The following is a 15,446-nucleotide window of genomic DNA, read 5'->3' on the forward strand; positions in this document are numbered from 1 at the left end:
AACTATTAAAAACCTGACTAGAAAAATTGATATAGCAAATGATTCTACATGAGCAAGAAGTGGTTAGGATTTTGAAAATGATAATAGACCAGAAATTTTGAATAATAAAATGAATATTATTATAGATGATTAATATCGAGATTATTGTTTTTCCCAGAGTTCCGGGTATGACTCCTAAAGAGGCATATTTTCAAAGCACTTAGCCTTCCAAAGTTCCATAGAAACTATGGAACTTTGGAAGGCTAAGTGCTTTGAAATATGCCTCGAAAGTTTTCCTCAGAAATATTTCCTCAATTATTACTTTAAAAGGAGTGAAGCCTGTGAAAACTGGGATTACTTTAATCAGTGGGATTTGAATTAGAGACTTAAGTATATGTATTGTTAAATAACTTCTGGTTTTTAAAAGAGAGAGAATGTAATTAGATGTATTATTTCTAACTAATACTGGACAATAAGTATGTTTTTCAATGAAATGATTTGACTATACACCGTATTGGCCTTGAAGAAGCCAATCAGATGATCAATGTGGAATAATGAATTAGACAAGTAATATCTGGGGATAATCAGGTTAATACCACGGGGTTTTTTTTTTCTGTTTACTGTTTAATTGATCTCCTTATCTTGTTTCACTCTCCCTATTTAGTGGTCTAAGGAAGAGAATAGAATTACCTGACTGAAATAATTCCTACATATTACTTTCTCTGTATTTCCAGCAAGTTGTTTTATCGCTTGTAAAAATTTAAATGGTTATAAATAAAAATTTTAAAAAAAAACCTGACTAGATTATGACTCTTGAGGACTGTGGTTGCTCACCCTGTGCTAAAGTCAACAATGGCATAAATTGATCGGACACCATTTCAGACTCTCCAGAATCTACTAAGACACACATTAATTGTACCACATCCAAAACAGCCAGTTAAAATTATTTTTATTTTCTTTTATACTGCAGTAATGATTATCGCGGAGTCTCCACGCTCCCATGCCACCGAGGGTCCTGGTTGTCCTGCCCCATATGGCAGTAGAAAGTGCAAATCTGAGGGGCTGGTACAGAAAGCACCTTCAACAGCACGGGAGCATGGACGCTGCACGATAAGCATTACTGCTTTCAAATTTCCTGTCACAGCGCCGGCAGGAGGGGATATTTGAAAGGGAGAGACACTAAGCTCTGAGCAAGCAGGGGAGGAGGGGACAAAAAACGAGGCAAACACCACCAACGACAACATTTAGATGGCTAGAGCCTGTGTGGCCCTTTCCGACACCAGCCTGAAGGATTTTGTCCCCCTTGCTCCCCCCCCCCCCCCAGCTGCACCCATGCTTATTAGCTTCACTCAAAGACTGGTGAGTTAAGGGGGAGGAGAGATCATTTAAACCACACTATTCGGTCACCTTGAACTATTTAGGGTCAATGTTCAGCCGAGGGTGATCAGCTTTTTACTGACTGTCACTGGCATTACACCCAGAAATTGAATGTCGGGCCATGTCTGAGCTTCTGCATTGAGGGGTCCTTTTACTAAGGTGCCCTGAAAAATGGCGTGTGGTAGTGTAGACGCTCTCCAGCCTTTGAAACATGTTAATTAGCACCAATTGTAACCCCAGAGTCAAAGTCTTTCTAGTGGAGAATTGCACACACATACCAAGCAAACAGTGACCTCAGTTTGTATATCTGATTAACATGCAACGCATCCGTCTGTTGTAATTAGGCATCAATAAACAAAAATGGTTAAGGATAACAGACTGGAGCAAGGAGCAAATCGGACTCTCTGCCGACATAGCCAGATTTCAAAGACTTCACCAGGGTCAAGGTCCTTATCATAATTCTGCCCTTTCACTTTTTCAGCAGTGAAAGGGCAGCATTACGATATGGACCTTTGCACTGACGAAGGGCTCGAGACCTGGTCATGTCAGCAGAGGGTCCGATTTGCATCATTAAATGAAACCCTTTTGAGCTCATTTTCGAAAGAGAAGGACGCCCATCTTTTGACATAAATCGGAAGATGGACGTACTTCTCCCAGGGTTGTCCAAATCGGTATAATCGAAAGCCGATTTTGGATGTCCCCAACTACTTTCCATCGCAGGGATGGCCACAGTTCAAGGGGGCATATCGGAGGTGTAGCGAAGGCAGGACTTGGGTGTGCCTAACACGTGGACATCCTCAACCCATAATTGAAAGAAACAAGGATGTCCCTGATGAACACTTGGACGACTTTACCTGGTCGTGTTTTTCTTACGACCAAGGCACAAAAAGGTGGCCGAAATGACCAGATGACCACCGGAGAGAATCAGGGATGACCTCCTGTTACTCCCCCAGTGTTCATTAACCCCCTCCCACTCTCAAAAAATATCTTTCAAAATATTGATTGCCAGCTTCTATGCCAGCCTCAGATGTCATACTCAGCTCCATCACAGCAGTATGCAGATCCCTGGAGCAGTTTTAGTGGGTGCAGTGCACTTCAGGCAGGTGGACCCAGGCCCATCATCCCCACCTGTTACATTTGTGGAGGAAACAGCGAGCCCTCGAAAACCCACCACAAACCCACTGTACCCACATCTAGGTGCCCTCTTCACCTGTAAGGGCTATGGTAGTGGTGTACAGTTGTGGGTAGTGGGTTTTGGGGAGCTCAGCACACAAGGTAAACGAGCTATGTTCCTGGGAGCATTTTATCAAGTCCACCGCAGTGCCCCTAGGGTGCCCGGTTGGTGTCCTGGCATGCCAGGGGGACGAGTGCACTACGAATGCTGGCTCCTTGGTCTCGATTATCACCAAAAATCAGAAACGACCAAGTCTAGGGACGACCAAATTTCAGGATTTGGACGTCCCTGACCGTATCATCGAAACGAAAGATGGACGTCCATCTTGTTTCAAAAATACGGGTTTCCCCGCCCCTGGATCGGGACGTTTTGCAAGGACGTTCTCATCAAAACTTGGACGTCGCTTTCAAAAATGCCCCTCCACGTAAGCTAAGTATTATTTTTAACAACAGTCTCAACAATTTTTATGAACTTTATAAGAAACAAGCTGTTAAAGATATAAGTTTTGTTCAAACTAAGGAGATTGAAAAGAGAATAATGAGAAAAATGGGCCGACGAGGAATGGGCAGCAATGCATTTTTTTTGTTATATTTGTACCCGGCGCTTTCCCACTCATGGCAGGCTCAATATTTGAAGACATTAATAATGCATTTGCCTAGCAGTAATTCTGAGGTTCCAAGAGAATTATTTTATACAAAGGTTCTGAAAAGGTTATAAAAATTGGTGACAGACTTGAATTTATTGCTGGGAGCTGTTGAGGTAAATGTTGTGTATGATCCCTGCAATATAAGATTTGGTCTTATCTAGGTTGATTTATTTATTTATTTATTTTTGTTACATTTGTATCCCACATTTTCCCACCCATTTGTAGGCTCAGTGTGGCTTACATAGTGCCGGAGAACTGTTTGCAGACTCCGGAGTAAACAAATACAAGGTGATGTTGTGGAAGGATAAGGTTCATGTTGTAGACCACATAAAGGTATCGTACAACGGAAGAGTTGTGTGATGGCCATTACGAACTTTAGTGTTGTTGTGTCGCTGAGATCAGGTGCTTATGTTGGGTCGGTAGGGTATGCCTTTTTAAACAGGTGGGTCTTAAGTGGTCATATGTGGTTTTCAAGGCTTTTGGTAGTGCGTTCCTTAGTTGTGTGCTGATGTATGATAAACTGGATGCGTAGGTTGATTTGTATTTGAGTCCTTTGCAGCTTGCGTAGTGGAGATTTAGGTACATTCGTGTTGATTTGGATGTGCTTCTTGTTGGTAGGTCGTATCAAGTCTGTCATGTATCCCGGTGCTTCACCGTAGATAATTTTGTGAACCATAGTGCAGATTTTGAAGGTGATGCGTTCTTTGATTGGGAGCCAATGTAGTTTTTCGCGGAGGGATTTTGCGCTTTCAAATCTTGTTTAAGACTTTAGACACCATCAATTAAACCATGTAAATGGCAGGTATAAATTTTGACACCTTGTCGCACAGTTTACAGTATTCTAGAAGTTGGGCACCTAATTGTGTTACCCACCCACACACCGCCCACGTGCCCCCTTGCCAGCTATGCCCTAACTTAGCGCCTAAGCGCAATCAGGCATCTAACTGCTGTTCACCCTCAATTGGGTGCCAAACTTCTGTTTGATCGTGTCACTTGTGGTGCAATACATAGAAATAGGGGGTAAGTGACACACCTAAGGTTAAAATTCCCCAGATTTTATACAGGCTACCCAAAGCTGGGTGCTGGAATTTGCACGCAGATCTGAGATCCGCACTCAACTTAATTGATTAAATGGATGTAATAAGCACTGATTAGGTACTTAATTGGTGTTGGTGAGAGCTTAATTGGAGCTGCACGCAGATCTCCTCTGCCCACAGTTACATAAGTACAAAAGCGTTGCCATACTGGGACAGACCGAAGGTCCATCAAGCCCAGCATCCTGTTTCCAACAGTGGCCAATCCAGGTCACAAGTACCTGGTAAGATCCCAAAACAGTACAACACATTTTATGCAGCTTATCCCAGAAATAAGCAGTGGATTTTCCCCAAGTCCATTTTAATAATGGCATATGGACTTTTCTTTTAGGAAGCTATCCAAACCTTTTTAAAACCCCGCTAAGCTAACTGCTTTTACTACATTCTCTGGCAATGAATTCCAGAGTTTAATTGCACGTTGAGTGAAGAAATATTTTCTCCGGTTCGTTTTAAATTTACTACCTTGTAGCTTCATCACGTGCCCCCCTAGTCCTAGCATTTTTTGGAAAGAGTAAAAACTCTCAGTGAAAGCACACATTGGAGTCTGTTTCCTGCATCTGAATATAAGTGTCCAACCTAAAAAAAAAAAAAAGTTAAATGCTTATATTTAGGCCTCAGAAAACAGATGTTTTTATCAAGCCCATACGCACAGGATCTGAGCTTACCACTAAACTCTTCTGCGCATGTGCCAAGCACAATCCTCCTGCCGAACTCCCTAATGCTCAACGCTATAAGCACACCTATCGTTGCATCTTATTAGCGTTAAGCATTAGGTCATTATTATTCTGCACTGTTCTGGCAGTATTTTTACAGTGCTATTCGGAACAGCGCTGGAGATTTGAGCATCAAGGCCTAAGTGCTCACTAGAGACAAAAAAAAAAAAAAGAAAGACCTAATTAAGATAACATTCTTTCATCTCTGGTCTTTCCATGTAACTGTGCAGTGCCACAAGTGTGTTTTTTCTAGCAAAAAAGGTGCCGGTACTCAAATGCCAGGCAGTGGCGTACCAAGGGGGGGCGGTGGGGGCGGTCCGCCCCAGGTGCACACCGCTGGGGGGGTGCCGCGCGCCTGTCGGCTCTTTGTTTTCATGCTCCCTCTGCCCCGGAACAGGCAAAGGGAGCATGAAAACGAAGAGCCGGCAGGCGCGCGGCACCCCCCCCCCCCCCCCCCAGCGGTGTGCACCCGGGGGGAGGTTCTTTTGCCGGGGGATCGGGGGTTCTTTCGCCGGGGGGGGGCATCGCGCTGTTCCGCGGGGGGCGCTGCACCCGGGGGGCGGGGCGCATCGGCGATCCGCCCGGATGTCAGCCCCCCTAGGAACGCCACTGATGCCAGGCAGTGGCGTAGCCACAGGTGGGCCTGGGTGGGCCGGGGCCCATCCAGTTAAGGCTCAGGCCCACCCAACAGCAGCACGTATTTAGTGCTAGCTAGTGGGGATCCCAAGCTTCGCCAGCTAAAGACCTCCCCCTGAAGGTGCTGAAAACACTGCTTTCCACTTCAGCAGTCTAAGCTTCCTAAGCTGCAGATACTGGCCTCATTGCATTGGGGGGGGGGAGGAGAACACTTGGTCCCCACCCACTTCTTGACTAGGCCCACCCAAAATCTGCTGTCTGGCTACGCCCCTGATGCCAGGCCACCCTTCAGGGTTGGAGTGAGCACCGAGAGACCCACCCCACAATAGACAGGCCCCCTGCAACCAGTCTCAGAATCTATAACAAGGCAGAGTTTCATTTAAAACTTGGGGACCATGGGTCAGTTTTAGCAGACAATGGAAAAGGTGCCGGTACTCAGTACCCCCAAGTACCCCCTCAAAAAAAGCCCTGAGTGCCACAATCTTAGCTGGAGAGAAAATAGGGAACAAGCCAAAGCCCAGATACCACCAATGCTACTGACTGGATAAAAGTATGACAATCCCATATTTTTTAACAGCAGGTTCCTTACCCAAATGGACGGGGACGGGTGGAAGTCTTTGGAAGCTCCTTGGTCTCCCTGGCCTGTGGGAAAGGACCAGCTCCTCCTGTACAGAAATGGAGTGTCCTTCTTGACTTGCCAAGGTTCTTCAATTTCGCCCAGCCCAGACGTCTGCACTGCCGAGCCCCTAACCCCCAGCTCCATATTCTTCCCGACTCCCCCAGGACACGGTCAGCAAATAAAAAGCTTTCTCCCTTTTCTATCCTTCACAGGGGGAACATTTTTGTTAAGGAATCCGTTTGGCCAGAGACAGAAGCATCTGTGCCCCTCTCAAAAACCTGACTTCAAGGGCTCAGAGGACAGAGCCCAGGTGCCCACTCTCTGACCCGGTGCTTTACGTTTTCTGAAAGGATTGCAAAAAACAAATCTCCCTCTCTCTATATATATATATATTCCTGCTTTCACCAGACTCTCTGCTGGAAAAGTTATTCCTTTCCCTAACCCTCTACATACACAGTCCTGCCACCAACGGACCACGTGATTCACAAGCTATCACATTTCCATCCCAGACATGTGGGCATTTGTGTAACATTGACCTTCAGCACAGCTGGACTCCCACCAGCTGGGATCCTGGCTGCAGTTCTCTGACAGAGGGTCCCAAATCCAGCATTCCCGTAGCCCAAGGAGGGAGGAGTTTCAGGTTCCCAAAACATTATTTGTATTTGACTGAATAGTAATTAAATTCAAATACAAATAATCTAGGGCTTAACTGTGCTAAATCCTACTGAAATAAACAATTTATCTCTGATTTCACCTTGCTTCTTTTATTATTTGTTATGTTAAAGCTCAAAACCCGTTACTTGTATTCAGCCAAATAGTAAAATACGCTATTCGGTACATCTCTAACTGTAATTGTGTAGATTTAAAACGTATTAATCGTTTCTTTTTTTTTATATATATGTGCCCTGCAAGTTCTCTCTCTCTCTCTCTGTGTATATATATATATATATATATATATATATATATATATATATACACTGTATTTCTGATTGTTCCCAACATAAATGCCTACACTCTGCAACAGAGGAAAACCAAAGCTCATAATAGACACTATCCACCTTATAATTGAAAGAGAAAAACGCCTAGATTTCGACCCAAATCGGGAGATAGACGTTTATCTCACAAAAACGAATAAATCGGTATAATGGAAAGCCGATTTTGGACGTTTTCAACTGCACTCCATTGCGGAAGCGTACAAAGTTGACGGAGGCGTGTCGGAGGTGTGGCGAAGGTGGAACTGGGGCGTGGTTATCGGCCGAGGAGAGATGGGCGCCTTTCGCCAATAATGGAAAAAAAGTATGCGTTTGTAGCTAGAATTTAGGGCACTTTTCCTGGACCCTGTTTTTTCACGAATAAGGCCCCAAAAAGTGCCCTAAATGACCAGATTACCCCCAGAGGGAATCAGGGATAACCTCCCCTGACTCCCCCAGTGGTCACTAACCCCCTCCCACCACAAAAAATGATGTTTCACAACTTTTTATTTTCACCCTCAAATGTCATACCCACCTCCCTGGCAGCAGTATGCAGGTCCCTGGAGCAGTTGTTAGGGGGTGCAGTGGACTTCAGGCAGGTGGACCCAGGCCCATCCCCCCCTACCTGTTACAACTGTCCTGCTTAATGCTTAGTCGTCCAACCCCCCCAAACCCACTGTACCCACATGTAGGTGCCCCCCTTCACCCCTTAGGGCTATAGTAATGGTGTAGACTTGTGGGCAGTGGGTTTTGAGGGGGATTTGGGGGGCTCAACACACAAGGGAAGGGTGCTATGCACCTGGGAGCTCTTTTACCTTTTTTTTTGTTTTTGTAAAAGTGCCCCCTAGGGTGCCCGGTTGGTGTCCTGGCATGTGAGGGGGACCAGTGCACTACGAATCCTGGCCCCTCCCACGAACAAATGCCTTGGATTTATTCGTTTTTGAGCTGGGCGCTTTCATTTTCCATTATCACAGAAAAACAAAAACGCCCAGCTCACAAATTGTCGAATAAAAGATGGACGTCTAGTTTTTTCAAAAATACGGTTCAGTCCGCCCCTTCACGGACCCGTTCTCGGAGATAAACGCCCATGGAGATAGACGTTTTCGTTCAATTATGCCCCTCCACATAACTTCTCCTCTCTTCGATCCCCATTGTGCCTGAACCTTAATCGACCACAACATCACCATGTATTTGTTTCACTACCGGACTTGGCGAACGCCATTATGGTACTCTGTAAGCCACATTGAGCCTGCAAATAGGTGGGAAAATGTGGGATACAAATGTAACAAATAAATAAACCACATTGAACATAATGGCTAATGTGGGTTAGAAATGTCAATTAATATAATAAGAACAGAAGAATAGTCATACTGGGTCAGACCAATGGTCCATCTAGCCCAGTATCCTGTTTTCCAAACAGTGGCCAAGCCAGGCCACAAATACCTGGCAGAAACCCAAATCGTGACAACACTTCATACTACAAATCCTAGGGCAATAACAGACTATGGACTTTTCCTCCAGGAATTTGTCCCAACCTTTTTAAAACCCAGATACACTAACCACTGTTACCTCATCCTCTGGCAAAGAATTCCAGAGCTTAACTATTCATTGACTGAAAAGAAATCCTCCTATTTCTTTTTAAAGATTATCTATGGCAATGCCCTGAGTTATATGGCTAACCTCATAGACCTACCAACCAGAAACACAATTAGAACATCACGAACATTGGACCATTGGAAGAATGGAGTGGAAGAGTGGCCTAGTGGTTAGGGTGGTAGATTTTGGTCCTGGGGAACTGAGGAACTGAGTTTGATTCCCACTTCAGGCACAGGCAGCTCCTTGTGACTCTGGGCAAGTCACGTAACCCTCCATTGCCCCATGTAAGCCGCATTGAGCCTGCCATGAGTGGGAAAGTGCGGGGTACAAATTTAACAAAAAAAAAAATCTTCACTACCCTAGCTGCAAGGGACTCACGTACAAATCAATTTACGGATTCAGCTTCTCCTATATAAGCACACAACTATGGAACGCATTACCAAAAGCCATAAAGACAACGCAGGATCACCTCAACTTCCAGAAATCACTAAAGACTGATCTGTTCGAAAAGGCATACCCTACTGATCCAACTTAAGTAACTGAACTCAGCAACATAATGAAACTATAACCTGCAATGAACAATATATCACTCTACTTCTCTTGATTCTCTAATGTTGTGTAACAACATCACTCTGTATTTGTTTCATCACCGGAGGTGGCCTACACCTCACGGTACTATGTAAGCCACATTGAGCCTGGGAAAATGAGGGGTACAAATGCAACAAATAAATAAATTAAAGTATTTCCATGTAACTTCCTCGAGTGTCCCCTAGTCTTTGTACTTTTGAAATGAGTAAAAAATCATAAGTACATAAGTATATAAGTAATGACACACTGGGAAAAGACCAAGGGTCCATCAAGCCCAGCATCCTGTCCACGACAGCGGCCAATCCAGGCCAAGAGCACCTGGCAAGCTTCCCAACGTACAAACATTCTATACATGTTATTCCCGGAATTGTGGATTTTTCCCAAGTCCATTTAGTAGCGGTTTATGGACTTGTCCTTTAGGAAACCGTCTAACCCCTTTTTAAACTCTGCTAAGCTAACCGCCTTCACCACATTTTCCGTCAATGAATTCCAGAGTTTAATTACACGTTGGGTGAAGAAAACTTTTCTCCGATTTGTTTTAAATTTACTACACTGTAGTTTCATCGCATGCCCCCTAGTCCTAGTATTTTTGGAAAGCGTGAACAGATGCTTCACATCCACCTGTTCCACTCCACTCATTATTTTATATACCTCTATCATGTCTCCCCTCAGCCGTCTCTTCTCCAAGCTGAATCAATTCACTTCTACTCATTCTACACCACTCAGGATTTTGTAGACCTCATCCATCTCTTTTCCAAGCTGAAAAGCCCTAACCTCTTTAGCCCTCTGGGGACAGGGAAATACTTACTGTACCTTGAATGTCATTTACTTTCAAATAGGTGTGATGAACCCAAACAAATAAACCTACAACAGTTTACAATTTTCCTGGTCACGGCCCTGCCTTTGACCATTAATGTTCCAGGATTCCATTGGTGCCCCTTAACTTATCACCCACATGCCAATGCTGAAGATTCACACCCACACTTCTGGAAACTGTATTTGTTGGAATGAAATCTTTTCCACAGAAGTTAAATTTCTGATTACCAGTTTAAGACTAGAGTACTACTGGAACATTCTGGATTAAGACATGGGGAAAACTATTATGCACAATTTTCCCTGACCTCTTATGCCGTCCTTGTTACAAGTTGAGGATGAGATTTGTGGTAGAACATTGAGTCACAGAAATATTTTTTTTTTTATTTTTGTTACATTTGTACCCCGCGCTTTCCCACTCATGGCAGGCTCAATGCGGCAGGCAATGGAGAGTTAAGTGACTTGCCCAGAGTCACAAGGCACTGCTTGTGCCGGGAATCGAACTCAGTTCCTCAGGACCAAAGTCCACCACCCTAACCACTAGGCCAGGTAATTCTAGGCAGGGTAATTCTGCTGTGGCCCCAGGAGTAGTGCCTAATGGTTAGTGCAATGGGTTAAGAACCAGGGAATCCTGGTTCCAATCCCACTGACACCCCATCAGGCTTATTTTTGAAAGAGAAGGGCACCCATCTTTCGACACAAATCGGGAGATGGGTGTCCTTCTCCCAGGGTCGCTCAAATCGGCATAATCAAAAGCCGATTTTGGGCGTCCTCATCTGCTTTCCATCGCGGGGACGACCAAAGTTCCCGGGGCGTGTTGTAGGCGTAGCGAAGGTGGGACTGGGGTGTGCCTAACACATGGGTGTCCTCGACCCATAATGGAAAAAAGAAGGGCGTCCCTGGCGAGCACTTGGGCGACTTTACTTGGTCCATTTTTTCTTACGACCAAGCCTCAAAAAGGTGCCTGAACTGATCAGATGACCACCGGAGGGAATCGGGGATGACCTCCCCTTACTCCCCCAGTGGTCACTAACCCCCTCCCACCCTAAAAAAAAACTTTTTAAATATTTTTTGCCAGCCTCAAATGTCATACCCAGCTCTCTGACAGCAGTATGAAGCTCCCTGGAGCAGTTTTAGTGGGTGCAGGCAGGTGGACCCAGGCCCATCCCCCCCCCACCTGTTACACTTGTGGAGGTAAATGTGAGCCCTTCAAAACCCACCAGAAACCCACTGTACCCACATGTAGGTGCCCCCTCCATCCCTTAGGGCTATACTAGTGGTGTACAGTTGTGGGGAATGGGGGTTTTTTTTGGGGGGGGGGGGTTGGAGGGCTCAGCACCCAAGGTAAGGGAGCTATGCACCTGAGAGCAATTTCTGAAGTCCACTGCAGTGCCCCCTAGGGTGCCCGGTTGGTGTCCTGGCATGTCAGGGGGACCAGTGCACTATGAATACTGGCTCCTCCCATGACTAAAGGGCTTGGATTTAGTCATTTCTGAGATGGGCGTCCTCAGTTTCCATTATCGGTGAAAATCGGGGACGACCATCTCTAAGGACGACCATCTCTAAGGTTGACCTAAATTTTGCGAATTGGGCGTCCCCGACCGTATTATCGAAACGAAAGATGGACTCCCATCTTATTTCCATAATACAGGTTTCCCCGCCCCTTTGCCGGGACGTCCTGCGAGGACGTCCTCAGGAAAACTTGGGCGCCCCTTTCGATTATGCCCCTCCATGTGATCTTGGACAAGTCTCTTAGGGGTCTTTTTACTAAGGTGCGCTAAAAAAATCAGTGCGTCTGTAAAAAAAGGCCTTTTTTTTAAAAATTTGCCTAAAAATGGACGTGTGGCAAAATAAAAATTGGTGCGCGTCCATATTGGGTCTGAGACCTTACCGCCACCCATTGACTTAGCGGTAAGGTCTCATGCTGTAATCGTGCAGTAATCATCTATGCATGTAGAATGACAATTACCGCCTAGTTTCCGCCACATGCAGGAAAATAAAAACATAATTACCATCCGGGCCATGCAGTAGCCGAGCGGCAACTCCAAATTGACGCATGTAGAACGCATTACGCACCTACGTGGCTTAGTAAATGGGCCCTTTAATATTGCATTGCCTCAGGGGACCTAACTGTAACTCACCTTCAGCTACTACTGAAAACAATAAAAACCAAAGCCAAATCCTAAGACCACTGGCTCATTTCACATAGACGCTTGAGCTGAGCATCCATCTCATAAGCTACAGGTGAAATGATCTGAAACATTATGCTCAGACACCCACATAGTAACCAGAGTTTATGGGAAAGAAAAGTAAGTGTTTTGTAAGATAAGGGGGAAAAAATGTGTGGAAGGATCTTAACGTTAATAAATCCTTATCCACAACTGGAAAGGACAAACATTGGAACTGTGAAATGGGGAGAATAGATCACCAGTGCCCTCTACAGGTCACTGTGTCTTACTACACCACTATGCAAAGGCTTTCTGATTCAGGAAACTTTACCAGCAATACAATTTATGTGTTGCCCAGGTCCAGATGCTCAAAACTCTGGTGCTGTACAAAACTGGGCTGGAGAAATACCGCCCTGTCAGTGCATCTGCTCAACTCCCTCATGCTGAACGTTAATGACATGCAAATTTAAGCACAATCATAGCATTGAGCTTTTGCTAAGGGGGTGGATGGTTCCTGCTGCATGAACTCTAGAGCTGTGTGTTAAGCATATTCCCAGAGGGCCAGTAGGGAGGGGGGAAGGAAGAAGAAGAGCAGCCAGGTTGCCTCTATCCTGTTATGACCTGGAGTGATTTTACATATGCCTCCTGGAAGTAAGGTGACTCTCTGTTCTGGAAAGTTTGGCTCTTTAATTTACAGTTTTGAGTATTTTTTATTTAAGTAGCTGTAGTCTCTTATCATTTTATTTATTTAGATTTTGCTCACACCTTTTTCAGTAGTAGCTCAAGGTGAGTTCCATTCAGGATATTTCTCTGTCCCAGGAGGGCTCACAATCTAAGTTTGTACCTGAGGCAATGGAGGGTTAAGTGACTTTGCCCAAGATCACAAGGAGCAGCAGTGGCATTTGAACCGGCCACCTCTGGATTGCAAGACTGGTGCTCTAACCACTAGGCCCCTCCTCCACTCTGTTAAGTTTAACATCTTTAAGGATTCTTTTTGCTTGCATCTCTTTGGCCCATGGAATCTTTTCCTGCTTCCAAGCACCCTAATGCCAGTTCTGAGCTGGCATAGGATTTGGAGCGCTATGGGCACCCTTGTGTTGTCCGCGGTTGTCGGAGCATTGGAGCAAATAACAAATGACCCATACTTGTATGCATTATCATACTACTTGCGCTGATGGCGAGTATGGGTGTTGTTTCCTGCAGTTGGGGTATTTCACCATACTGCATCAGTAAACGCGGGCTCTTGTCTGGTGCAAATGACCTCTAGAGCCTGCGTCTACTGTTCAGCATTGGGGCCTGAAGCACTAGGGATACACAATCATTAGTGTACATCCAGCTTATTAGCATGCCTTAAAACATTACATTGATTTAGTATGCATTAACTTGTGAATTAACACACACTAAGGCAATTAATGCAGGTTAAAAAAATTTTATCACAAATGTGTGAAATGATCTAAACCAGTGGTTCCCAAAACCTGGTTTATTTTGAAGGCTTTGTAAAAACTTATTGAGCAAAAATCTACCCACAGAAGCCTGTGCAACTATCTGAAGATACTTTGTATCTGGGATAAGGTTTCAAGCAAAAATATTCATGCAATTTCGTTTTGAAAACTGATGCAAAGCCTGCAGATAAGTAAAGTATGCACTGTCTGTGTCCCGATGCTAACAAATTGCCCTTGAATGGTTAAAATAAATGATAGGGAAATGGGACTTGATATACCGCCTTTCTGAGGTTTTTGCAACTACATTCAAAGCGGTTTACATATATACAGGTACTTACGGATAGATGCACTAAGCTTTCCGAGCCAGCAACGGGGGTTTTAAACTGGTTTTAAACCGGGGACATGCACAAAAAGGCATTTTCCTGTCGTGGTAGCAGCTAACGAAAACGGAATGCAAATGATCCAAAGGCTGCACTACCATTGCAAGGCTATCGTAATGAGATGCACTACGTTTTTCCGATCCCCTTACCGTGAAAAACCTAACGGGAGGTCTACACCTCTCGTTGGGGCAAATCAGAAGAAAAAAATGTCGTCAGGGACGTCCTTTTTGGACGTCCTTCACTCAATCCCACCCCTCTAAAAAGACATTCTTTTTACAGGCTACAAGCTAATCTACAGTTCAGAGGCAAGAGAATAAAAACTAACTTGGCAATACGGAGGAGCCTGTCTCTTTCTCACGTGAACCTTCCAGCCCAGAAAAGCTGCTTTTTATTTTCTTTCAGCCTAACACAAAGGTAAGCGATGCATAAGCAGTTTTCAGCTTGCACGCCCCCTCCCCCAGGATCGGGACGTGTGAGGATGCAAATCAAATCTTTTTGGATGTCCCTCCCCCTCCAGGTCTCTCTCTCAGCCAATCACAGCGCGTTTAGCTGATACTGGTAACAGCTAAACGCGCTGTGATTGGCTGAGACCAGGAGGGAGGGACGTCCAAAAAGTTTTGATTTGTATCCTCGCACGTCCCGATCCTGGGGGGGGGGGGGAGGCGCAAGCTGAAAACAACCTTAAGCTCCGTGAGTCTCTCTCCTGCTTCTCGCTGCTCGGCCAAAGGGATTCCTGGGAAGTTAGTGAAGGACGTCCATAAAGGACGTCATTGGCTGCTCTGCTCATGCTCGACTGGCCGACTGGCTTCCGAGGGAATAGAGAATGCAAGTGAGCTACAACGAGCAGCTCATTTGCATTCCATTCCCTTGATGCATGGCCGTTCCCTACCGATTCGCTATGGAATCGGTAAGGGAAGGGCTTTAACGATTTTTTTAGTGCATCTGGCCCTTATTTGTACCTGGGGCAATGGAGGGTTAAGTGACTTGCCCAGAGTCACAAGGAGCTGCAGTAGGAATTGAACCCAGTTCCCCAGGATCAAAGTCCGCTGAACTAACCACTAGGCTACTCCTCCATGGAACAATCTTGTTATACCCCAACTCCTTTGGGCCACTGACCACCATTCAAACTCTCTGGCCCTCCCTGACCTAGGGTGGTAAGTAATCTTACACCTCGTTCAAATTCAGTATGGGATACTCACTCTTGCTTCCATTTCTTGTGGCCTTCTGAATTGCAAGTGTGAGGAATAAAT

At 45.2% G+C, this 15,446-nt stretch overlaps 1 protein-coding gene across 6 annotated transcripts in view; it reads right to left on the bottom strand.

Moving 5' to 3' along the window:
• The window catches only part of LPIN3 (lipin 3), a 97,702-nt gene that overhangs the window by 66,926 nt on the left and 15,330 nt on the right, over positions 1 to 15,446 (bottom strand). The window contains exon 1 of one of the 6 annotated variants that reach the window (XM_030211169.1): positions 6,209 to 6,402. The exons of the other annotated variants lie outside the window; for them this stretch is intronic. Coding sequence (XP_030067029.1) covers positions 6,209 to 6,382 — 174 coding nt within the window. The 5' untranslated portion in view covers positions 6,383 to 6,402. Of the gene's footprint in view, positions 1 to 6,208; positions 6,403 to 15,446 lie in introns of those variants that run through there. 6 annotated transcript variants of the gene reach the window in all.

The sequence above is a fragment of the Microcaecilia unicolor genome, chromosome 8, assembly GCF_901765095.1.
Source record: "Microcaecilia unicolor chromosome 8, aMicUni1.1, whole genome shotgun sequence".
In the NCBI taxonomy this organism is placed as follows: domain Eukaryota; kingdom Metazoa; phylum Chordata; class Amphibia; order Gymnophiona; family Siphonopidae; genus Microcaecilia; species Microcaecilia unicolor.